Genomic DNA, 27,090 nt, shown 5'->3' with positions numbered 1-27,090 from the left:
ACTCATTCCAAGGTTTTTCTTTATTTTTTACTATTTTCTACATTGTATAATAATTGTGAAGACATCAAAACTATGAAATAACACATGGAATTATGTAGTAACCAAAAAAGTGTTAAACAAATCAAAAATATGTAATATTTTAAATTCTTCAAAGTAGGCATTTTTACTAGGGCCCCACTCTCTCACAGCATCATGACCACAGACAGATGTTGAGTCTTTACTAGGCCCCCCCTCTCTCTCATAGCTTCATGACTACAGACAGATGTTGAGTTTTTAGTAGGGCCCCCTCTCTCTCACAGCATCATGACTACAGACAGATGTTGAGTCTTTACTAGGGCCCCCCTCTCTCACAGCTTCATGACCACAGACAGATGTTGAGTCTTTACTAGGGCCCCTCTCTCTCTCACAGCATCATGACTACAGACAGATGTTGAGTCTTTACTAGGGCCCCTCTCTCTCTCACAGCATCATGACTACAGACAGATGTTGAGTCTTTACTAGACACAGACACAGACACACACACACACACACACACACACACACACACACACACACACACACACACACACACACACACACACACACACACACACACACACACACACACACACACACACACACACCTTTCCTTGGTATAATCATGGGCAGGGCTACAGAATCAGTGTTAAGTTCAAGACAGCCAGTAAGAGTCAGTCATGAGTCAATGATTCAGTGATACCATTGACTCAGTGATTCAGTGATTCAGTGAATCAGCGATACAGTTTATTCAGTGATTCAGTTATCCCATTGACTCAGTGAATCAGTGATACAGTTTATTCAGTGATTCAGTTATCCCATTGACTCAATGATTCAGTGAATCAGCGATACAGTTTATTCAGTGATTCAGTAATCCCATTGACTCAGTGAATCAGTTTATCCCATTGACTCAGTGAATCTGTTTATTCAGTGCTCAGTTGTTCAACCTCTCCTCACGACTGACTCCAATAAATGGTTCAGTGGTTGCTAGGCCGTCCAGCTCTTCTCCAGTTCCACCAGTTCCATGCCTTCACAGTAGGATCGAGGACGCAGCGCCCTCCCCTGGACAAACAGACAAACAACAGATCACCATCTCTCTACCTCTTCCCCTCTCTCTCTCTATCTGTCAGTAGGACCGAGGACACAGCGCCCTCCCCTGGACAAACAGACAAACAACAGATCACCATCTTCCTCTGTCTCTTTCTGTCTGTCTGTCTCTTCTCCCTCTCTATCTCTCCCTCCAGCCCTAATAGGTTGTAATCTCTAGGTACCTCCCTCCAGCCCTAATAGGTTGTAATCTCTATGGAAACTCCTTCTCTCCCTCCAGCCCTAATAGGTTGTAATCTCTAGGTACCTCCCTCTAGCCCTAATAGGTTGTAATCTCTAGGTACCTCCCTCTCTCCCTCCAGCCCTAATAGGTTGTAATCTCTAGGTACCTCCCTCCAGCCCTAATAGGTTGTAATCTCTAGGTACCTCCCTCTCTCCCTCCAGCCCTAATAGGTTGTAATCTCTAGGTACCTCCCTCTCTCCCTCCAGCCCTAATAGGTTGTAATCTCTAGGTACCTCCCTCTCTCCCTCCAGCCCTAATAGGTTGTAATCTCTAGGTACCTCCCTCTCTCCCAACAGCCCTAATAGGTTGTAATCTCTAGGTACCTCCCTCTCTCCCTCCAGCCCTAATAGGTTGTAATTTCTAGGTACCTCCCTCTCTCCCTCCAGCCCTAATAGGTTGTAATCTCTAGGTACCTCCCTCTCTCCCTCTAGCCCTAATAGGTTGTAATCTCTAGGTACCTCCCTCTCTCCCTCCAGCCTTAATAGGTTGTAATCTCTAGGTACCTCCCTCCAGCCCTAATAGGTTGTAATCTCTAGGTACCTCCCTCTCTCCCTCCAGCCCTAATAGGTTGTAATCTCTAGGTACCTCCCTCCAGCCCTAATAGGTTGTAATCTCTAGGTACCTCCCTCTCTCCCTCCAGCCTTAATAGGTTGTAATCTCTAGGTACCTCCCTCCAGCCCTAATAGGTTGTAATCTGTAGTTACCTCCCTCCTAATAGGTTGTAATCTGTAGGTAGCTCCCTCCTAATAGGTTGTAATCTGTAGTTACCTCCCTCCTAATAGGTTGTAATCTGTAGTTACCTCCCTCCTAATAGGTTGTAATCTGTAGTTACCTCCCTCCTAATATGTTGTAATCTGTAGTTACCTCCCTCCTAATAGGTTGTAATCTGTAGTTACCTCCCTCCTAATATGTTGTAATCTGTAGGTAGCTCCCTCCTAATAGGTTGTAATCTGTAGGTAGCTCCCTCCTAATAGGTTGTAATCTGTAGGTAGCTCCCTCCTAATAGGTTGTAATCTGTAGTTAGCTCCCTCCTAATAGGTTGTAATCTGTAGTTACCTCCCTCCTAATAGGTTGTAATCTGTAGGTAGCTCCCTCCTAATAGGTTGTAATCTGTAGTTACCTCCCTCCTAATAGGTTGTAATCTGTAGTTACCTCCCTCCTAATAGGTTGTAATCTGTAGTTACCTCCTCCTAATAGGTTGTAATCTGTAGGTACCGTGGTGGTTCTGTGTGTGGAGGATAGTTGCTGCAGCAGGGTGAAGGTTGTAATCTGTAGGTAGCTCCCTCCTAATAGGTTGTAATCTGTAGTTACCTCCCTCCTAATAGGTTGTAATCTGTAGGTAGCTCCCTCCTAATAGGTTGTAATCTGTAGTTACCTCCTCCTAATAGGTTGTAATCTGTAGGTACCGGGGTGGTTCTGTGTGTGGAGGATAGTTGCTGCAGCAGGGGGAAGGGTGTAATCTGTAGTTACCGGGGTGGTTCTGTGTGTGGAGGATAGTTGCTGCAGCAGGGGGAAGGGTGTAATCTGTAGTTACCATGGTGGTTCTGTGTGTGGAGGATAGTTGCTGCAGCAGGGGGAAGGGTGTAATCTGTAGTTACCGGGGTGGTTCTGTGTGTGGAGGAGGATAGTTGCTGCAGCAGGGGGAAGGTTGTAATCTGTAGTTACCGGGGTGGTTCTGTGTGTGGAGGATAGTTGCTGCAGCAGGGGGAAGGGTGTAATCTGTAGTTACCGGGGTGGTTCTGTGTGTGGAGGATAGTTGCTGCAGCAGGGGGAAGGTTGTAATCTGTAGTTACCGGGGTGGTTCTGTGTGTGGAGGAGGATAGTTGCTGCAGCAGGGGGAAGGGTGTAATCTGTAGTTACCGGGGTGGTTCTGTGTGTGGAGGATAGTTGCTGCAGCAGGGGGAAGGTTGTAATCTGTAGTTACCGGGGTGGTTCTGTGTGTGGAGGATAGTTGCTGCAGCAGGGGGAAGGGTGTAATCTGTAGTTACCGGGGTGGTTCTGTGTGTGGAGGATAGTTGCTGCAGCAGGGGGAAGGTTGTAATCTGTAGTTACCGGGGTGGTCCTGTGTGTGGAGGAGGATAGTTGCTGCAGCAGGGGGAAGGTTGTAATCTGTAGTTACCGGGGTGGTTCTGTGTGTGGAGGATAGTTGCTGCAGCAGGGGGAAGGGTGTAATCTGTAGTTACCGGGGTGGTTCTGTGTGTGGAGGAGGATAGTTGCTGCAGCAGGGGGAAGGTTGTAATCTGTAGTTACCGGGGTGGTTCTGTGTGTGGAGGAGGATAGTTGCTGCAGCAGGGGGAAGGGTGTAATCTGTAGTTACCGGGGTGGTTCTGTGTGTGGAGGATAGTTGCTGCAGCAGGGGGAAGGTTGTAATCTGTAGTTACCGGGGTGGTTCTGTGTGTGGAGGATAGTTGCTGCAGCAGGGGGAAGGGTGTAATCTGTAGTTACCGGGGTGGTTCTGTGTGTGGAGGATAGTTGCTGCAGCAGGGGGAAGGTTGTAATCTGTAGTTACCGGGGTGGTCCTGTGTGTGGAGGAGGATAGTTGCTGCAGCAGGGGGAAGGTTGTAATCTGTAGTTACCGGGGTGGTTCTGTGTGTGGAGGATAGTTGCTGCAGCAGGGGGAAGGTTGTAATCTGTAGTTACCGGGGTGGTTCTGTGTGTGGAGGAGGATAGTTGCTGCAGCAGGGGGAAGGGTGTAATCTGTAGTTACCGGGGTGGTTCTGTGTGTGGAGGATAGTTGCTGCAGCAGGGGGAAGGTTGTAATCTGTAGTTACCGGGGTGGTTCTGTGTGTGGAGGATAGTTGCTGCAGCAGGGGGAAGGTTGTAATCTGTAGTTACCATGGTGGTTCTGTGTGTGGAGGATAGTTGCTGCAGCAGGGGGAAGGTTGTAATCTGTAGTTACCGGGGTGGTTCTGTGTGTGGAGGATAGTTGCTGCAGCAGGGGGAAGGTTGTAATCTGTAGTTACCGGGGTGGTTCTGTGTGTGGAGGATAGTTGCTGCAGCAGGGGGAAGGGTGTAATCTGTAGTTACCGGGGTGGTTCTGTGTGTGGAGGATAGTTGCTGCAGCAGGGGGAAGGTTGTAATCTGTAGTTACCGGGGTGGTTCTGTGTGTGGAGGATAGTTGCTGCAGCAGGGGGAAGGGTGTAATCTGTAGTTACCGGGGTGGTTCTGTGTGTGGAGGATAGTTGCTGCAGCAGGGGGAAGGTTGTAATCTGTAGTTACCGGGGTGGTTCTGTGTGTGGAGGAGGATAGTTGCTGCAGCAGGGGGAAGGGTGTAATCTGTAGTTACCGGGGTGGTTCTGTGTGTGGAGGATAGTTGCTGCAGCAGGGGGAAGGTTGTAATCTGTAGTTACCGGGGTGGTTCTGTGTGTGGAGGAGGATAGTTGCTGCAGCAGGGGGAAGGGTGTAATCTGTAGTTACCGGGGTGGTTCTGTGTGTGGAGGAGGATAGTTGCTGCAGCAGGGGGAAGGGTGTAATCTGTAGTTACCGGGGTGGTTCTGTGTGTGGAGGATAGTTGCTGCAGCAGGGGGAAGGGTGTAATCTGTAGTTACCGGGGTGGTTCTGTGTGTGGAGGAGGATAGTTGCTGTAGCAGGGGGAAGGTTGTAATCTGTAGTTACCGGGGTGGTTCTGTGTGTGGAGGATAGTTGCTGCAGCAGGGGGAAGGGTGTAATCTGTAGTTACCGGGGTGGTTCTGTGTGTGGAGGATAGTTGCTGCAGCAGGGGGAAGGGTGTAATCTGTAGTTACCGGGGTGGTTCTGTGTGTGGAGGATAGTTGCTGCAGCAGGGGGAAGGTTGTAATCTGTAGTTACCGGGGTGGTTCTGTGTGTGGAGGAGGATAGTTGCTGCAGCAGGGGGAAGGGTGTAATCTGTAGTTACCGGGGTGGTTCTGTGTGTGGAGGATAGTTGCTGCAGCAGGGGGAAGGTTGTAATCTGTAGTTACCGGGGTGGTTCTGTGTGTGGAGGAGGATAGTTGCTGCAGCAGGGGGAAGGGTGTAATCTGTAGTTACCGGGGTGGTTCTGTGTGTGGAGGATAGTTGCTGCAGCAGGGGGAAGGGTGTAATCTGTAGTTACCGGGGTGGTTCTGTGTGTGGAGGATAGTTGCTGCAGCAGGGGGAAGGGTGTAATCTGTAGTTACCGGGGTGGTTGTGTGTGTGGAGGATAGTTGCTGCAGCAGGGGGAAGGGCGTCCACTGGATGGGTTCTCTGGGCCAGCTGCACACTGACAGGTCGCTGGCTTTCCCAGAATCCAACACACACTCCGCCAGGCTGACCTCGCTGACCGCCCAGCCGTACTGGGAGCTGGAGGGGGAGGGGGAGGGGGAACCGTGACAACGTTTTACTATAGTTCTCTCTCATACACCTGTGTTACAGTATGTGTGTATTCTCTCTCTCTGTGTGTATTCTCTCTCTGTGTGTATTCTCTCTGTGTGTATTCTCTCTCTGTGTGTATTCTCTCTGTGTGTGTGTATTCTCTCTGTGTGTATTCTCTCTATGTGTGTATTCTCTCTGTGTGTATTCTCTCTCTGTGTGTATTCTCTCTGTGTGTATTCTCTCTCTGTGTGTATTCTCTCTCTGTGTGTATTCTCTCTGTGTGTGTATTCTCTCTCTGTGTGTATTCTCTCTCTCTGTGTGTATTCTCTCTGTGTGTATTCTCTCTATGTGTGTATTCTCTCTGTGTGTATTCTCTCTCTGTGTGTATTCTCTCTGTGTGTATTCTCTCTCTGTGTGTATTCTCTCTCTGTGTGTATTCTCTCTGTGTGTATTCTCTCTCTGTGTGTATTCTCTCTCTGTGTGTGTATTCTCTCTGTGTGTATTCTCTCTGTGTGTGTATTATCTCTGTGTGTTCTCTCTCTCTGTGTGTGTATTCTCTCTGTGTGTATTCTCTCTCTGTGTGTATTCTCTCTGTGTGTATTCTCTCTCTGTGTGTATTCTCTCTGTGTGTTCTCTCTCTCTGTGTGTGTATTCTCTCTGTGTGTATTCTCTCTGTGTGTTCTCTCTCTCTGTGTGTATTCTCTCTCTGTGTGTATTCTCTCTCTGTGTGTGTATTATCTCTGTGTGTATTCTCTCTCTCTCTCTGTGTGTTCTCTCTCTGTGTGTATTCTCTCTGTGTGTGTATTATCTCTGTGTGTATTCTCTCTGTGTGTATTCTCTCTCTCTGTGTGTGTATTCTCTCTGTGTGTATTCTCTCTCTGTGTGTATTATCTCTGTGTGTGTATTCTCTCTGTGTGTATTCTCTCTCTGTGTGTATTCTCTCTCTGTGTGTATTCTCTCTGTGTGTGTATTCTCTCTGTGTGTATTCTCTCTCTGTGTGTATTCTCTCTGTGTGTGTATTCTCTCTGTGTGTATTCTCTCTCTGTGTGTATTCTCTCTCTGTGTGTATTCTCTCTGTGTGTATTCTCTCTGTGTGTGTATTATCTCTGTGTGTATTCTCTCTGTGTGTATTCTCTCTGTGTGTGTATTCCCAGTGTGTGTGTGTCACCAACTTGTAGACGGTGTTGAGGTGTGTTCCGTTGCTAGGGCAGGTGGAGGCCAGGGACAGCGTGTCGTCGTGGTAACAGCAGGTGCGGTCGAGCGCCCTCCGGTGGAGCATCTCGTCGGAGCGGGAGAAGACGGGGTTATCCAACGAGTCGGCAGATCCACCGATGGACCAGAAACGGCCTGACAGCTCGTCAAAGTGGTTGAACCTACGGTAACTACACACACACACACACACACACACACACACACACACACACACACACACACACACACACACACACACACACACACACACACACACACACACACACACACACACACACACACACACACACACACACACACACACACACACACACCGCAGACACACACACACAGACACAGACATAGACACAAACACACACACACCAGGTTTATTGACCTGTAATATCTATGACAAACAGAAACACACATCTCTCTGTCGGAATGGAGACGCCCTTGTTTTCACACCAGAAACAGGAAGTCAGGTTGGACAGGAAGGGAAGTGCGATGCCAGGAAACAGGGAGTGTCAGTAGAGTTGTTTCTGTGGTAACTTTATAACCTGGTAGTGGATCATAGAGAGAGACAGTACCGACCAGAACAGAGATGGGTTTATAATGTAATACAATAGGAACCAGTTCAGTACCAGAACAGAGATGGGTTTATAATGTAATACAATAGGAACCGGTTCAGTACCAGAACAGAGACGGGTTTATAATGTAATACAATAGGAACCGGTTCAGTACCAGAACAGAGATGGGTTTATAATGTAATACAATAGGAACCAGTTCAGTACCAGAACAGAGACGGGTTTATAATGTAATACAATAGGAACCAGTTCAGTACCAGAACAGAGATGGGTTTATAATGTAATACAATAGGAACCAGTTCAGTACCAGAACAGAGATGGGTTTATAATGTAATACAATAGGAACCGGTTCAGTACCGGAACAGAGATGGGTTTATAATGTAATACAATAGGAACCAGTTCAGTACCAGAACAGAGATGGGTTTATAATGTAATACAATAGGAACCGGTTCAGTACCGGAACAGAGATGGGTTTATAATGTAATACAATAGGAACCGGTTCAGTACCAGAACAGAGACGGGTTTATAATGTAATACAATAGGAACCAGTTCAGTACCAGAACAGAGACGGGTTTATAATGTAATACAATAGGAACCAGTTCAGTACCAGAACAGAGATGGGTTTATAATGTAATACAATAGGAACCAGTTCAGTACCAGAACAGAGATGGGTTTATAATGTAATACAATAGGAACCGGTTCAGTACCAGAACAGAGATGGGTTTATAATGTAATACAATAGGAACCAGTTCAGTACCAGAACAGAGACGGGTTTATAATGTAATACAATAGGAACCAGTTCAGTACCAGAACAGAGACGGGTTTATAATGTAATACAATAGGAACCAGTTCAGTACCAGAACAGAGACGGGTTTATAATGTAATACAATAGGAACCAGTTCAGTACCAGAACAGAGACGGGTTTATAATGTAATACAATAGGAACCAGTTCAGTACCAGAACAGAGACGGGTTTATAATGTAATACAATAGGAACCAGTTCAGTACCAGAACAGAGACGGGTTTATAATGTAATACAATAGGAACCGGTTCAGTACCAGAACAGAGATGGGTTTATAATGTAATACAATAGGAACCGGTTCAGTACCAGAACAGAGATGGGTTTATAATGTAATACAATAGGAACCGGTTCAGTACCAGAACAGAGATGGGTTTATAATGTAATACAATAGGAACCGGTTCAGTACCAGAACAGAGATGGGTTTATAATGTAATACAATAGGAACCGGTTCAGTACCAGAACAGAGATGGGTTTATAATGTAATACAATAGGAACCAGTTCGGTACCAGAACAGAGATGGGTTTATAATGTAATACAATAGGAACCGGTTCAGTACCAGAACAGAGACGGGTTTATAATGTAATACAATAGGAACCAGTTCAGTACCAGAACAGAGATGGGTTTATAATGTAATACAATAGGAACCGGTTCAGTACCAGAACAGAGATGGGTTTATAATGTAATACAATAGGAACCGGTTCAGTACCAGAACAGAGATGGGTTTATAATGTAATACAATAGGAACCGGTTCAGTACCAGAACAGAGATGGGTTTATAATGTAATACAATAGGAACCAGTTCAGTACCAGAACAGAGATGGGTTTATAATGTAATACAATAGGAACCGGTTCAGTACCAGAACAGAGATGGGTTTATAATGTAATACAATAGGAACCAGTTCAGTACCAGAACAGAGATGGGTTTATAATGTAATACAATAGGAACCGGTTCAGTACCAGAACAGAGATGGGTTTATAATGTAATACAATAGGAACCGGTTCAGTACCAGAACAGAGACGGGTTTATAATGTAATACAATAGGAACCGGTTCAGTACCAGAACAGAGACGGGTTTATAATGTAATACAATAGGAACCAGTTCAGTACCAGAACAGAGATGGGTTTATAATGTAATACAATAGGAACCAGTTCAACACCAGAACAGAGATGGGTTTATAATGTAATACAATAGGAACCAGTTCAGTACCAGAACAGAGATGGGTTTATAATGTAATACAATAGGAACCAGTTCAACACCAGAACAGAGATGGGTTTATAATGTAATACAATAGGAACCAGTTCAGTACCAGAACAGAGATGGGTTTATAATGTAATACAATAGGAACCAGTTCAGTACCAGAACAGAGATGGGTTTATAATGTAATACAATAGGAACCGGTTCAGTACCAGAACAGAGACGGGTTTATAATGTAATACAATAGGAACCAGTTCAGTACCAGAACAGAGATGGGTTTATAATGTAATACAATAGGAACCGGTTCAGTACCAGAACAGAGATGGGTTTATAATGTAATACAATAGGAACCGGTTCAGTACCAGAACAGAGATGGGTTTATAATGTAATACAATAGGAACCAGTTCAGTACCAGAACAGAGATGGGTTTATAATGTAATACAATAGGAACCGGTTCAGTACCAGAACAGAGATGGGTTTATAATGTAATACAATAGGAACCGGTTCAGTACCAGAACAGAGATGGGTTTATAATGTAATACAATAGGAACCGGTTCAGTACCAGAACAGAGATGGGTTTATAATGTAATACAATAGGAACCAGTTCAGTACCAGAACAGAGATGGGTTTATAATGTAATACAATAGGAACCAGTTCAGTACCAGAACAGAGATGGGTTTATAATGTAATACAATAGGAACCAGTTCAGTACCAGAACAGAGATGGGTTTATAATGTAATACAATAGGAACCGGTTTAGTACCAGAACAGAGATGGGTTTATAATGTAATACAATAGGAACCAGTTCAGTACCAGAACAGAGATGGGTTTATAATGTAATACAATAGGAACCAGTTCAGTACCAGAACAGAGACGGGTTTATAATGTAATACAATAGGAACCAGTTCAGTACCAGAACAGAGATGGGTTTATAATGTAATACAATAGGAACCGGTTCAGTACCAGAACAGAGACGGGTTTATAATGTAATACAATAGGAACCGGTTCAGTACCAGAACAGAGACGGGTTTATAATGTAATACAATAGGAACCAGTTCAGTACCAGAACAGAGACGGGTTTATAATGTAATACAATAGGAACCAGTTCAGTACCAGAACAGAGACGGGTTTATAATGTAATACAATAGGAACCAGTTCAGTACCAGAACAGAGATGGGTTTATAATGTAATACAATAGGAACCGGTTCAGTACCAGAACAGAGATGGGTTTATAATGTAATACAATAGGAACCGGTTCAGTACCAGAACAGAGATGGGTTTATAATGTAATACAATAGGAACCGGTTCAGTACCAGAACAGAGACGGGTTTATAATGTAATACAATAGGAACCAGTTCAGTACCAGAACAGAGATGGGTTTATAATGTAATACAATAGGAACCAGTTCAGTACCAGAACAGAGATGGGTTTATAATGTAATACAATAGGAACCAGTTCAGTACCAGAACAGAGATGGGTTTATAATGTAATACAATAGGAACCAGTTCAGTACCAGAACAGAGATGGGTTTATAATGTAATACAATAGTACCAGAACAGAGATGGGTTTATAATGTAATACAATAGGAACCGGTTCAGTACCAGAACAGAGATGGGTTTATAATGTAATACAATAGGAACCGGTTCAGTACCAGAACAGAGACGGGTTTATAATGTAATACAATAGGAACCAGTTCAGTACCAGAACAGAGATGGGTTTATAATGTAATACAATAGGAACCAGTTCAGTACCAGAACAGAGATGGGTTTATAATGTAATACAATAGGAACCAGTTCAGTACCAGAACAGAGATGGGTTTATAATGTAATACAATAGGAACCGGTTCAGTACCAGAACAGAGATGGGTTTATAATGTAATACAATAGGAACCAGTTCAACACCAGAACAGAGATGGGTTTATAATGTAATACAATAGGAACCAGTTCAGTACCAGAACAGAGATGGGTTTATAATGTAATACAATAGGAACCAGTTCAACACCAGAACAGAGATGGGTTTATAATGTAATACAATAGGAACCAGTTCAGTACCAGAACAGAGACGGGTTTATAATGTAATACAATAGGAACCAGTTCAGTACCAGAACAGAGATGGGTTTATAATGTAATACAATAGGAACCAGTTCAACACCAGAACAGAGATGGGTTTATAATGTAATACAATAGGAACCAGTTCAGTACCAGAACAGAGACGGGTTTATAATGTAATACAATAGGAACCAGTTCAGTACCAGAACAGAGATGGGTTTATAATGTAATACAATAGGAACCGGTTCAGCACCAGAACAGAGATGGGTTTATAATGTAATACAATAGGAACCAGTTCAGTACCAGAACAGAGACGGGTTTATAATGTAATACAATAGGAACCGGTTCAGTACCAAAACAGAGACGGGTTTATAATGTAATACAATAGGAACCGGTTCAGTACCAGAACAGAGATGGGTTTATAATGTAATACAATAGGAACCGGTTCAGTACAAGAACAGAGACGGGTTTATAATGTAATACAATAGGAACCGGTTCAGTACCAGAACAGAGACGGGTTTATAATGTAATACAATAGGAACCGGTTCAGTACCAGAACAGAGATGGGTTTATAATGTAATACAATAGGAACCGGTTCAGTACCAGAACAGAGACGGGTTTATAATGTAATACAATAGGAACCGGTTCAGTACCAGAACAGAGACGGGTTTATAATGTAATACAATAGGAACCGGTTCAGTACCAGAACAGAGACGGGTTTATAATGTAATACAATAGGAACCGGTTCAGTACCAGAACAGAGACGGGTTTATAATGTAATACAATAGGAACCAGTTCAGTACCAGAACAGAGACGGGTTTATAATGTAATACAATAGGAACCGGTTCAGTACCAGAACAGAGACGGGTTTATAATGTAATACAATAGGAACCGGTTCAGTACCAGAACAGAGACGGGTTTATAATGTAATACAATAGGAACCGGTTCAGTACCAGAACAGAGACGGGTTTATAATGTAATACAATAGGAACCGGTTCAGTACCAGAACAGAGACGGGTTTATAATGTAATACAATAGGAACCGGTTCAGTACCAGAACAGAGACGGGTTTATAATGTAATACAATAGGAACCAGTTCAGTACCAGAACAGAGACGGGTTTATAATGTAATACAATAGGAACCGGTTCAGTACCAGAACAGAGATGGGTTTATAATGTAATACAATAGGAACCAGTTCAGTACCAGAACAGAGATGGGTTTATAATGTAATACAATAGGAACCGGTTCAGTACCAGAACAGAGATGGGTTTATAATGTAATACAATAGGAACCAGTTCAGTACCAGAACAGAGATGGGTTTATAATGTAATACAATAGGAACCAGTTCAGTACCAGAACAGAGATGGGTTTATAATGTAATACAATAGGAACCAGTTCAGTACCAGAACAGAGATGGGTTTATAATGTAATACAATAGGAACCAGTTCAACACCAGAACAGAGATGGGTTTATAATGTAATACAATAGGAACCAGTTCAGTACCAGAACAGAGATGGGTTTATAATGTAATACAATAGGAACCAGTTCAGTACCAGAACAGAGATGGGTTTATAATGTAATACAATAGGAACCGGTTCAGTACCAGAACAGAGATGGGTTTATAATGTAATACAATAGGAACCGGTTCAGTACCAGAACAGAGACGGGTTTATAATGTAATACAATAGGAACCGGTTCAGTACCAGAACAGAGACGGGTTTATAATGTAATACAATAGGAACCGGTTCAGTACCAGAACAGAGACGGGTTTATAATGTAATACAATAGGAACCAGTTCAACACCAGAACAGAGACGGGTTTATAATGTAATACAATAGGAACCAGTTCAGTACCAGAACAGAGACGGGTTTATAATGTAATACAATAGGAACCAGTTCAGTACCAGAACAGAGATGGGTTTATAATGTAATACAATAGGAACCAGTTCAGTACCAGAACAGAGATGGGTTTATAATGTAATACAATAGGAACCGGTTCAGTACCAGAACAGAGATGGGTTTATAATGTAATACAATAGGAACCGGTTCAGTACCAGAACAGAGATGGGTTTATAATGTAATACAATAGGAACCGGTTCAGTACCAGAACAGAGATGGGTTTATAATGTAATACAATAGGAACCGGTTCAGTACCAGAACAGAGATGGGTTTATAATGTAATACAATAGGAACCGGTTCAGTACCAGAACAGAGATGGGTTTATAATGTAATACAATAGGAACCAGGTCAGTACCAGAACAGAGATGGGTTTATAATGTAATACAATAGGAACCAGTTCAGTACCAGAACAGAGACGGGTTTATAATGTAATACAATAGGAACCGGTTCAGTACCAGAACAGAGACGGGTTTATAATGTAATACAATAGGAACCGGTTCAGTACCAGAACAGAGATGGGTTTATAATGTAATACAATAGGAACCGGTTCAGTACCAGAACAGAGACGGGTTTATAATGTAATACAATAGGAACCAGTTCAGTACCAGAACAGAGACGGGTTTATAATGTAATACAATAGGAACCAGTTCAGTACCAGAACAGAGACGGGTTTATAATGTAATACAATAGGAACCAGTTCAGTACCAGAACAGAGACGGGTTTATAATGTAATACAATAGGAACCAGTTCAGTACCAGAACAGAGACGGGTTTATAATGTAATACAATAGGAACCAGTTCAGTACCAGAACAGAGACGGGTTTATAATGTAATACAATAGGAACCAGTTCAGTACCAGAACAGAGACGGGTTTATAATGTAATACAATAGGAACCAGTTCAGTACCAGAACAGAGACGGGTTTATAATGTAATACAATAGGAACCAGTTCAGTACCAGAACAGAGATGGGTTTATAATGTAATACAATAGGAACCAGTTCAGTACCAGAACAGAGATGGGTTTATAATGTAATACAATAGGAACCGGTTCAGTACCAGAACAGAGATGGGTTTATAATGTAATACAATAGGAACCGGTTCAGTACCAGAACAGAGATGGGTTTATAATGTAATACAATAGGAACCAGTTCAACACCAGAACAGAGATGGGTTTATAATGTAATACAATAGGAACCGGTTCAGTACCAGAACAGAGATGGGTTTATAATGTAATACAATAGGAACCGGTTCAGTACCAGAACAGAGATGGGTTTATAATGTAATACAATAGGAACCGGTTCAGTACCAGAACAGAGATGGGTTTATACAATAGTTAGACACACTGTGTGTGTGTATGTGTGAGGTGTGAGGTGTGTGTGTGTGTGTGTGTGTGTGTGTGTGTGTGTGTGTGGTTTGTGTACCTGCTGCGTGTCTGGTCTACTCTAGTCTTTATCAGCATGGCTCTGTATCGTCGCACCGCCAGCCAGGCCACGGCGCCAATCAGTGTAACTATGGCAACCAGCACACCAAGACACGCCCCCACCAGCCGCTGCTGCGTCATCCTCATGTCACAACGACGACCCATGAACCAGAAATTATCCCCCACAGGGCACCTGGAGAGAGAGAGACAGAACACCTGGAGAGAGAGACAGACAGAGCACCTGGAGAGAGAGAGAGAGAGACAGAGCACCTAGAGAGAGAGAGAGACAGAGCACCTAGAGAGAGAGAGAGAGAGACAGAGCACCTAGAGAGAGAGAGAGAGAGACAGAGCACCTAGAGAGAGAGAGAGAGAGACAGAGCACCTAGAGAGAGAGAGAGAGAGACAGAGCACCTAGAGAGAGAGCGAGACAGAGCACCTAGAGAGAGAGACAGAGACAGAGCACCTGTAGAGAGAGAGAGAGAGAGAGCACCTGGAGAGAGAGAGAGAGAGAGCACCTGGAGAGAGAGAGAGAGAGAGCACCTGGAGAGAGAGAGAGAGAGACAGAGCACCTGGAGAGAGAGAGAGAGACAGAGCACCTGGAGAGAGAGAGAGAGAGAGAGAGAGAGAGCACCTGGAGAGAGAGAGAGACAGAGCACCTGGAGAGAGAGAGAGAGCACCTGAAGAGAGAGAGAGAGAGAGCACCTGGAGAGAGAGAGAGAGAGACAGAGCACCTGGAGAGAGAGAGAGACAGAGCACCTGGAGAGAGAGAGAGAGAGACAGAGCACCTAGAGAGAGAGACAGAGACAGAGCACCTGTAGAGAGAGAGAGAGAGAGAGCACCTGGAGAGAGAGAGAGAGAGAGCACCTGGAGAGAGAGAGAGAGAGACAGAGCACCTGGAGAGAGAGAGAGACAGAGCACCTGGAGAGAGAGAGAGAGCACCTGAAGAGAGAGAGAGAGAGAGCACCTGGAGAGAGAGAGAGAGAGACAGAGCACCTGGAGAGAGAGAGAGAGACAGAGCACCTGGAGAGAGAGAGAGAGAGACAGAGCACCTGGAGAGAGAGAGAGAGACAGAGCACCTGGAGAGAGAGAGAGAGACAGAGCACCTGGAGAGAGAGAGAGAGAGACAGAGCACCTGGAGAGAGAGAGAGAGACAGAGCACCTGGAGAGAGAGAGAGAGACAGAGCACCTGGAGAGAGAGAGAGAGAGAGAGAGACAGAGCACCTGGAGAGAGAGACAGACAGAGCACCTGGAGAGAGAGAGAGACAGAGCACCTGGAGAGAGAGAGAGACAGAGCACCTGGAGAGAGAGAGAGAGAGACAGAGCACCTAGAGAGAGAGAGAGAGAGACAGAGCACCTAGAGAGAGAGAGAGAGAGACAGAGCACCTGGAGAGAGAGAGAGACAGAGCACCTGGAGAGAGAGAGAGAGAGACAGAGCACCTGGAGAGAGAGAGAGAGAGACAGAGCACCTGGAGAGAGAGAGAGAGACAGAGCACCTGGAGAGAGAGACAGACAGAGCACCTGGAGAGAGAGAGAGAGAGAGAGAGAGACAGAGCACCTGGAGAGAGAGAGAGAGACAGAGCACCTGGAGAGAGAGAGAGAGACAGAGCACCTGGAGAGAGAGACAGACAGAGCACCTGGAGAGAGAGAGAGAGAGAGAGAGAGACAGAGCACCTGGAGAGAGAGAGAGAGACAGAGCACCTGGAGAGAGAGACAGACAGAGCACCTGGAGAGAGAGATAGACAGAGCACCTGGAGAGAGAGAGAAGGAACAGAGAGAGGTCACGATCAGATGAGCTCCTGCATTTTTCAGCATTTTCTTTAAAAAAGATAGGTTTAGAGTTAGATAAACTTGGATTTTTTGTCAGGAACACATACAGGATGCTACCCTCTACTACATAACCTTCACTTCAAATCAAAACTCAAAACCTACAACCTGATTTTGGACGGAATTACGGAATCACCTGAAAAGTTCACAACAACCAAGGTTTATAATTCTTTACAGCATATTCTCTGGAAAACAACAGAAACCTGAAAACACCACCCAACCTGGAACTGAGTGAGTAATGTTTAGTCTGAAACTATATTCTATTTCCAAAAGCCAAGAAGAAAAATACATGACATTACTTTATAAGGCCTGAATGGTAACATAATTCTTCCAAGCTTGATACAGCTTCAACTAGCACTGACGTGTCAAGTGAGAGGTGTCAAAGCACATTAGCCCAACAATGGCAGGAGAGTCGAATAGTCTACCCCAACCAAATGGAGAGGCCTTAGAAGCTGCCTCCCGCTGTTCAGAGGTAATTAAAATACATTACCCTGTGAGTGTTAAGAATGATAAGGCAAGAAAAGATCACAAAATGAAGCTCCTTATGGAAAATCAAGAGACACTTTTTGCTGACTATTACAAAAATGGGAACATCAGCAACCTTATCTTCTACACAAACCATCCCCTGGCATGCCACAGTGCTATATTAGCACACTACCCCTCTGTTAAGAGAGGGGGGGTTAACGAGGGGTGGAAACTCAGGATACTTGACAACGAGGACGAGGAGTCAGCTAATATAAATCTATATAAGTCTGGAACAGTAATGGTACAGGGCAACCCCAAACAGTTTCAGCTGGACTTTCATCTAATCAAAGAACTAGCCCAGCAGGAGAAGCTCTCCCTTGATAAAGATACCCCCACCCCAAGTGGGTCAGACCAGACCTCCTCACCATATAACCCCACAGACGAGCAACCCTCAGCAAACAGTCAACCTCCCAGTACAGAGCACTCCTCCCTCATTGAAATGAAGGATACATTTACCCAGCTGGAGGTAAGGCAGGTGGAGCTGGAACAGCAGGTGATTACACTCCAGTCAGCACAGACCCATACAACAGTCCAGCACAACAACCCCTTAACCAGACCAGGAGAGCTGGAGGTGGAGAGAGACATATCTGCACTCTGTACAGTGGTGAGACAACTTCAACAGGAGAAAGAGCAGAAGCAGGAGCAGAACAAAGCACTAGAGGAGAGGATCAGACTGCTGGAGGAGAGGGAGAGGGGGATGGAGGAGAGGATCAGACTGCTGGAGGAGAGGTTGAGGGGGATGGCATGTGACAGAGAACAACCCACTAGGGAGGTGGCCATCCCCACAGAGACGCCAGCAGAACAGCCCACCTCAGCACCCGACAAAAGTCTCGACACCACAGCAGAACAGTCCACACCAGACCCTGACCATAGAGTCGACATCACAGCAGAACAGACAAAAGAAAAACCCCAAGCCCAGCAGCTCTCACCCCCTCTGAGCACCCCCCCTGTCAGCCACCCCGATAGCCCTCCTGACAACCCCCCCACACCCACTGAGGACAAACACAAGACACAGATTTTTCTCCTTATGGACTCAAATGGGAAATATATAGAAGAAAAAAAACTTTTTCCCAAACACAGTGTGTCTAAACTCTGGTGTCCAAACACCCAGTGCGCCCTAGACCTTCTGTCTGAGGACAAACTAGGCTCACCTAGCCACATAATAATACACACAGGCACAAACGACCTGAGAGCACAGCAGGAAAGGGTGGCCACAGCACTGAAGGGAGTGATTGAAAAAGCTTCTTCTACTTTCCCCAACGCACAAGTGGTTATCTCCACCCTGCTACCACGAAAAGACTTCCACCCTGCTACAATACAGCGGGTAAACGCAAGCATTTCCCGTGACTGTGCCTCAAAACCAAATGTTTTTCTGGCCCACCACTCCACCCTGGACTTGAACAGCCTCTATGACCAGGTCCACCTCTATAAGGCAGCAGTGCCCACCTTTGCCCGGACTCTAAAGGACATCGCTCTCAAACGAAGCCCCAACACTTCACACAGGAGCAACAGATCAATAGACACCCCACCCAGACCAGCGAGACACCCTCCAAGACCTCCAGGACCCCCCCCTAGACCTACACACCCCCCCCACATCAACCATGCCCACACCCAATTTAGGCCCCCTCAGATCAGACCCATGCCACTCCTGCCCACCCCATGCACCCCACCCCCGCAAAGAGGGCATCAACATGGAAGTCACACATACGCCCAGGTAGTGAGCGGGCAAACAGGCCCAACCCCCACTCTTACACTCGCCCAAGCCAACGGCATGTACCAGATGCTCAGCAGGCTCTGCTCACACTTACTTGCCTGAGGCCAAACCCCGACCAACAACATTGGACACTTTATGGAACAAAAAGCCTTCACTATATCATCCTGGAATATCCAAGGTCTGAGGTCATCTGCCTTTGGCCTAAAGAGCAGGAACCCGGACTTCACCAAAGAAATCGGTAATGCAGACATTGTCATCCTGCAAGAAACATGGTATAGAGGAGACGGACCCACTGGTTGCCCTCTAGGTTACAGAGAGCTGGTAGTCCCATCCACCAAACTACCAGGTGTGAAACAGGGAAGGGACTCAGGGGGAATGCTAATTTGGTATAGAGCAGACCTAACTCACTCCATTAAATTAATCAAAACAGGAACATTTTACATTTGGCTTGAAATTCAAAAGGAAATTATCTTAACAGAGAAAAATGTCCTCCTGTGTGCTACCTATATCCCCCCACTAGAATCCCCATACTTTAATGAAGACAGCTTCTCCATCCTGGAGGGGGAAATCAATCATTTCCAGGCCCAGGGACATGTATTAGTCTGTGGCGACCTAAATGCCAGAACTGGACAGGAACCTGACACCCTCAGCACACAGGGGGACAAACACCTACCTGGAGTTGACAGCATTCCCTCCCCCATATGCCCACCTAGGCACAACTATGACAACATAACCAACAACAACGGGTCACAACTCCTGCAGCTCTGTCGCACGCTGGGTATGTACATAGTCAATGGTAGGCTTCGAGGGGACTCCTATGGTAGGTACACCTATAGCTCATCTCTTGGCAGTAGCACTGTAGACTACTTTATCACTGACCTCAACCCAGAGTCTCTCAGAGCGTTCACAGTCAGCCCACTGACACCCCTATCAGACCACAGCAAAATCACAGTCTACTTGAACAGAGCAATACTCAATCATGAGGCATCAAAGCCAAAGGAACTGAGTAACATTAAGAAATGCTATAGATGGAAGGAATGCAGTTTGGAAACCTACCAAAAAACAATTAGGCAACAGCAAATTCAATCCCTTTTAGACAACTTCCTGGGTAAAACGTTCCACTGCAATAGTGAAGGTGTAAACTTGGCAGTAGAAAATCTTAACAGTATATTTGACCTCTCAGCTTCCCTATCAAATCTAAAAATCTCAAATAGAAAACCGAAGAAAATGAACAACAATGACAAATGGTTTGATAAAGAATGCAAAAATCTAAGAAAGAAATTGAGAAACCTGTCCAACCAAAAACATAGAGACCCGGGAAACCTGAGTCTACGCCTTCACTATGGTGAATCACTAAAACAATACAGAAATACACTACGGAAAAAGAAGGAACAGCACGTCAGAAATCAGCTCAATGTAATTGAAGAATCCATAGACTCTAACCAATTCTGGGAAAATTGGAAAACACTAAACAAACAACAACACGAAGAATTATCTATCCAAAATGGAGATGTATGGGTAAACCACTTCTCCAATCTTTTTGGCTCCATAACAAAGAATAAAGAACAAAAACATATACATGATCAAATACAAATCCTAGAATCAACTATTAAAGACTACCAGAACCCACTGGATTCTCCAATTACCTTGAATGAGTTACAGGACAAAATAAAAACCCTCCAACCCAAAAAGGCTTGTGGTGTTGATGGTATCCTTAATGAAATGATCAAATATACAGACAACAAATTCCAATTGGCTATATTAAAACTCTTTAACATCGTCCTTAGCTCTGGCATCTTCCCCAATATTTGGAACCAAGGACTGATCACCCCAATCCACAAAAGTGGAGACAAATTTGACCCCAATAACTACCGTGGAATATGCGTCAACAGTAACCTTGGGAAAATACTCTGCATTATCATTAACAGCAGACTCGTACATTTCCTCAATGAGAACAATGTACTGAGCAAATGTCAAATTGGCTTTTTACCAAATTACCGTACAACAGACCATGTATTCACCCTACACACCCTAATTGACAACCAAACAAACCAAAACAAAGGCAAAGTCTTCTCATGCTTTGTTGATTTCAAAAAAGCCTTCGACTCAATTTGGCATGAGGGTCTGCTATACAAATTGATGGAAAGTGGTGTTGGGGGTAAAACATACGACATTATAAAATCCATGTACACAAACAACAGTTAAAATTGGCAAAAAACACACACATTTCTTCTCACAGGGTCGTGGGGTGAGACAGGGATGCAGCTTAAGCCCCACCCTCTTCAACATATATATCAACGAATTGGCGCGGGCACTAGAACAGTCTGCAGCACCCGGTCTCACCCTACTAGAATCCGAAGTCAAATGTCTACTGTTTGCTGATGATCTGGTGCTTCTGTCACCAACCAAGGAGGGCCTACAACAGCACCTAGATCTTCTGCACAGATTCTGTCAGACCTGGGCCCTGACAGTAAATCTCAGTAAGACCAAAATAATGGTGTTCCAAAAAAGGTCCAGTCGCCAGGACCACAAATTCCATCTAGACACCGTTGCCCTAGAGCACACAAAAAACTATACATACCTCGGCCTAAACATCAGCACCACAGGTAGCTTCCACAGAGCTGTGAACGATCTGAGAGACAAGGCAAGAAGGGCATTCTATGCCATCAAAAGGAACATAAATTTCAACATACCAATTAGGATCTGGCTAAAAATACTTGAATCAGTCATAGAGCCCATTGCCCTTTATGGTTGTGAGGTCTGGGGTCCGCTCACCAACCAAGATTTCACAAAATGGGACAAACACCAAATTGAGACTCTGCATGCAGAATTCTGCAAAAATATCCTCCGTGTACAACGTAGAACACCAAATAATGCATGCAGAGCAGAATTAGGCCGATACCCACTAATTATCAAAATCCAGAAAAGAGCCGTTAAATTCTACAACCACCTAAAAGGAAGCGATTCCCAAACCTTCCATAACAAAGCCATCACCTACAGAGAGATGAACCTGGAGAAGAGTCCCCTAAGCAAGCTGGTCCTAGGGCTCTGTTCACAAACACAAACACACCCCACAGAGCCCCAGGACAACAGCACAATTAGACCCAACCAAATCATGAGAAAACAAAAAGATAATTACTTGACACATTGGAAAGAATTAACAAAAAAACAGAGCAAACTAGAATGCTATTTGGCCCTAAACAGAGAGTACACAGTGGCAGAATACCTGACCACTGTGACTGACCCAAACTTAAGGAAAGCTTTGACTATGTACAGACTCAGTGAGCATAGCCTTGCTATTGAGAAAGGCCGCCGTAGGCAGACATGGCTCTCAAGAGAAGACAGGCTATGTGCTCACTGCCCACAAAATGAGGTGGAAACTGAACTGCACTTCCTAACCTCCTGCCCAATGTATGACCATATTAGAGAGACATATTTCCCTCAGATTACACAGATCCACAAAGAATTTGAAAACAAATCCAATTTTGATAAACTCCCATATCTACTGGGTGAAATTCCACAGTGTGCCATCACAGCAGCAAGATTTGTGACCTGTTGCCACAAGAAAAGGGCAACCAGTGAAGAACAAACACCATTGTAAATACAACCCATATTTATGCTTATTTATTTTAACTTGTGTGCTTTAACCATTTGTACATTGTTACAACACTGTATATATATAATATGACATTTGTAATGTCTTTCTTGTTTTGAAACTTCTGTATGTGTAATGTTTACTGTTCATTTGTATTGTTTATTTCACTTTTGTGTATTATCTACCTCACTTGCTTTGGCAATGTTAACACATGTTTCCCATGCCAATAAAGCCCCTTGAATTGAATTGAATTGAATTGAGAGAGACAGAGCACCTGGAGAGACAGACAGAGCACCTGGAGAGAGAGAGAGAGAGAGAGAGAGACAGAGCACCTGGAGAGAGAGACAGACAGAGCACCTGGAGAGAGAGATAGAGAGAGAGAGAGCACCTGGAGAGAGAGAGAGAGACAGAGCACCTGTAGAGAGAGAGAGCGAGACAGAACACCTGGAGAGAGAGAGAGACAGAGCACCTGGAGAGAGAGAGAGAGAGAGCACCTGGAGAGAGAGAGAGAGAGACAGAGCACCTGGAGAGAGAGAGAGACAGAGCACCTGGAGAGAGAGAGAGAGACAGAGCACCTGGAGAGAGAGAGAGAGAGAGCACCTGGAGAGAGAGAGAGAGAGACAGAGCACCTGGAGAGAGAGAGAGACAGAGCACCTGGAGAGAGAGAGAGAGACAGAGCACCTGGAGAGAGAGAGAGAGAGAGCACCTGGAGAGAGAGACAGACAGAGCACCTGGAGAGAGAGAGAGAGAGAGCACCTGGAGAGAGAGACAGACAGAGCACCTGGAGAGAGAGAGAGACAGAGCACCTGGAGAGAGAGAGAGAGAGAGAGACAGAGCACCTGGAGAGAGAGAGAGAGACAGAGCACCTGGAGAGAGAGACAGACAGAGCACCTGGAGAGAGAGATAGACAGAGCACCTGGAGAGAGAGAGAGAGAGACAGAGCACCTGGAGAGAGAGAGAGAGAGATAGACAGAGCACCTGGAGAGAGAGAGAGAGAGAGACAGAGTACCTGGAGAGAGGAAGAGAGAGAGAGCACCTGGAGAGAGAGAGAGAGAGAGAGAGAGAGAGAGAGAGAGAGAGAGAGAGAGAGAGAGAGAGAGAGAGAGAGAGAGAGAGAGAGAGAGAGAGAGAGAGAGAGAGAGAGAGAGAGAGAGAGAGAGAGAGAGAGAGAACCTGGAGACACACTATCTTTCAATATATACATTTATTAGCATGTCTTGTGATGTGTGTGTGTTCTTACTGGCAGAGCGGTGGTTGGTGAGGGTGGTGGGTACAGATGCCCTGGTTGTGACAGTAGTCAGAGTGACAGACTGAGGAACAGACGGCCATGTCACCTGGTCTGGAAACACACTCAAAACCTGCTGCAGTGCACTTGAACAGCCATAAACACACATCCTCCTGCACACCTGGGGGAGGAGGAGAGAGAAGAGGGGGAGGAGAGAACAGAGAGGGAGAGAGGATGAGAGAAGAGAGGGAGGGAGAGAAGAACAGAAGGAAGGAGAGAAGAAGAGGGGAGGAGAGAATGGAGAGGGAGAGGAGGAGAGAAGAAGAGGGGAGAGAAGAAGAGGGGAGGAGAGAATGGAGAGGGAGAGGAGGAGAGGGAGAGGGGAGGAGAGAAGAAGAGGGGGAGGAGGAGAGAAGAAGAGGGGAGGAGAGAATGGAGAGGGAGAGGAGGAGAGAAGAAGAGAGGGAAGGAGAAAAATGAGAGGGGAAGAGGAGAGAAGAAGAGAGAGATTCTTTATTAACAGAAAGCTTTGAACAGAAAGCTAACAGTGTTTAATAGTTGAAGTTTAATAGTTCTGAGGATCTGGAGAACTCCCACAGAGCAGGCCTTGGTTTACAGCCCAGCACTAACCCAATTACACCGAGCCTTGATGAGCAGTTCATTGGTTGAGAGGTATTAGTGCTGGGCTAAAGCAAAACCTTGCACAGTCTGGCAAACCCACTGACCCCTGACTCACCTCCCACAGTGACGTTCGTAACCTTTGACCCTCTGAAGCTCCGCCCCTCCCTGACAGCCTGGGCCAATCCGGTGCGTTCCAGCAGAGACCCCGCTCCTGATACGCCCAGCCAGGCCAACGCTCCCGAGGTCCTAAACACCACCACACTCTGCACAGCTCGACCACTAGAGGATAGTTTAATATATTAATCACACTCTGCACCGCTCGACCACTAGAGGATAATAGTAGTAATAGTAATAGTCTCAATTCATTTCAATGTGTATCAGAACCACAGTCTCAATTCATTTCAATGTGTATCAGAACCACAGTCTCAATTCATTATCAATGTGTATCAGAACCACAGTCTCAATTCATTATCAATGTGTATCAGAACCACAGTCTCAATTCATTTTCAATGTGTATCAGAAACACAGTCTCAATTCATTATCAATGTGTATCAGAAACACAGTCTCAATTCATGTCAATGTAAATAATCACCTGCTCCAAACCCCCTGTAGGTCCTGGAACCCCGGCGCTCTCTGGAGGTAGGGCGCCACCTGCAGGACGGGAGGAAGAATTACACCGTCAATTCACTACTACAGACTGGTGTTCATCACAGAGAACCACAATGGGAAGAACCTGTCAAACTGTGATGTGTTAAATCCCCAATGATTTTGAATGCAGTATAGTACATATATATATACATACAGGAAATCCACTTGGGATAAAATACTATAAGGCAGTGTGTGTGTGTGTATATGTTAACAGTGTGTGTGTGTGTGTGTGTGTGTGTGTGTGTGTGTGTGTGTGTGTGTGTGTGTGTGTGTGTGTGTGTGTGTGTGTGTGTGTGTGTGTGTGTGTGTGTGTGTGTGTGTGTGTATATTATCAGTGTGTGTGTGTGTGTGTGTGTGTGTGTGTGTGTGTGTGTGTGTGTGTGTGTGTGTATATTAACAGTGTGTGTGTGTGTGTGTGTGTGTGTGTGTGTGTGTGTGTGTGTGTGTGTGTGTGTGTGTGTGTGTGTGTGTGTGTGTGTGTGTGTGTGTGTGTGTGTGTGTGTGTGTGTACCCAGGCTGCAGTGTCGTCCTCTAGACTGGTGTTGAGGTCAGAGCTGCTCTCCTCCAGAATCACCTGCAGCAGCAACTCAATGGACTCTTCTGGGAGACACACACTGTTAATATACACACACACCACAGACTGCACACTGTTACTATACACACACACACACACCACACACACCACAGACTGCACACTGTTAATATACACACACACCACACCACACACACCACAGACTGCACACTGTTAATATACACACACACCACACCACACACACCACAGACTGCACACTGTTAATACACACACACACACTGCATACACACACACACACACTGTTAATACACACACACACACACACACACACACACACACACACACACACACACACACACACACACACACACACACACACACACACACACACACACACACACACACACACACACACACACATACACACACACACACACTGTTAACACACCCTCAGTCTCCTACCTTTGATGGCAGCAGGCCGGTCAGGCAGGATGTAGACTCTGGGTCTGTGTGTGGAGCTGATGGTGGAGTGGAGAGGAGAAGGGGACAGGACAGAGGATGTACCCGCCGATGGGCTGCCCTGGCTGGGCTGAGGGGCGGGCCAGGGTGGGGGTCTGGTGGTCCTGAGCCTGGGGGATGACTGCGTGGAAGAGATTGGTTGTGTTGTGGTCAGTGATGGTTGTGTCGCGGTGGTGACCACAGGACTGGTTGTGACGGCAGGGTAGAGGGGAGTTGTGTTCGGACCCCTGGGAGAGGTCAGAGCGGTTGGGGTCGGGGTCGAAACAGAATGGTCAGGATGGGTGGACCAAACGACAGGCCCAGTGGTGGTGTGTTCCTGGATAGGATTGGGTGGTGAGGGGTGGGACACCGCGGTTGAGGACAGTACAGGTGTCTGTACGACAGGCCCGGTGGGGGTGTGTTCCTGGATAGGATTGGGTGGTGAGGGGCGGGACACCGCGGTTGAGGACAGTACAGGTGTCTGTACGACAGGCCCAGTGGTGGTGTGTTCCTGGATAGGATTGGGTGGTGAGGGGGGGGACACCGCGGTTGAGGACAGTACAGGTGTCTGTGAGACAGGTGTAGGTGACATGTCCAACAAAGGTGTGTGTGTTCGGAGGACGTGTGTAGTGTGTGTAGCGTGTGTGTGTGAGACCAGGGGTGTGTCTGGGTCCGTCTCTGGCCATTGGGATTCACTGTCCGTCGTCGTGGTGCTGGTTGTCGTGGTAACCAGTAGAGGTCGATCAGGGGTCAGAGGGGAGGTGGTGGTCTGGACTACATCGCCCAGAGGCAGCTCTGCTGTGGTGAATGGAGAGGAGATGAAGGGATTTGTAGTCCAGTTGTAGTCTCTGTCTCTGTCAGGACTGAGGGGTGAGGAGGAGGAGGAGAGGGGTGAGTCAGGGCGGGTAGGGAGGAGAGGAGAGGAAGAGGAGGAGAGAGAGGAGTCAAGGAGAGTAGGGAGGAGAGGAGAGGGGGAGGAGGAGAGGGGTGAGTCAGGGAGGTTAGGGAGGAGAGTAGAGGAAGAGGAGGAGGAGGAGAGGGGTGAGTCAGGGAGGAGAGGAGAGGAGGAGGAGGAGAGGGGTGAGTCGGGGAGGGTAGGGAGGAGAGGAGAGGAGGAGGAG

General features: G+C 45.7%; 2 protein-coding genes across 2 annotated transcripts; both read right to left on the bottom strand.

The window, feature by feature from the left end:
• Window positions 1-1,002: 1,002 nt before the first annotated feature.
• si:ch211-14k19.8 (uncharacterized) lies at window positions 1,003-24,563 on the bottom strand. Its single transcript, XM_055906509.1, has 6 exons — window positions 24,407-24,563; window positions 23,686-23,851; window positions 14,789-14,980; window positions 6,826-7,035; window positions 5,479-5,641; window positions 1,003-1,077 (listed from the first exon to the last, which is right to left on the bottom strand). Exons 2-6 carry the CDS (start codon window positions 23,772-23,774, stop codon window positions 1,003-1,005), a joined length of 729 nt encoding a protein of 242 aa, XP_055762484.1. The 5' UTR covers window positions 23,775-23,851; window positions 24,407-24,563.
• Window positions 24,564-24,747: 184 nt separating this feature from the next.
• LOC129839937 (uncharacterized) lies at window positions 24,748-26,909 on the bottom strand. The gene is made up of 3 exons (XM_055907662.1): window positions 25,934-26,909; window positions 25,451-25,539; window positions 24,748-24,942 (listed from the first exon to the last, which is right to left on the bottom strand). The coding sequence occupies exons 1-3, from the start codon at window positions 26,559-26,561 to the stop codon at window positions 24,880-24,882; spliced, it is 780 nt and encodes a 259-aa protein (XP_055763637.1). The 5' UTR covers window positions 26,562-26,909; the 3' UTR covers window positions 24,748-24,879.
• Window positions 26,910-27,090: the final 181 nt, after the last annotated feature.

The sequence above is a fragment of the Salvelinus fontinalis genome, chromosome 40 (genome assembly GCF_029448725.1).
Source record: "Salvelinus fontinalis isolate EN_2023a chromosome 40, ASM2944872v1, whole genome shotgun sequence".
Taxonomy (NCBI): Eukaryota; Metazoa; Chordata; class Actinopteri; order Salmoniformes; family Salmonidae; genus Salvelinus; species Salvelinus fontinalis.
Note: the sequence above shows the minus strand (reverse complement) of the source record. Positions and strands in the feature narration are given on the sequence as shown.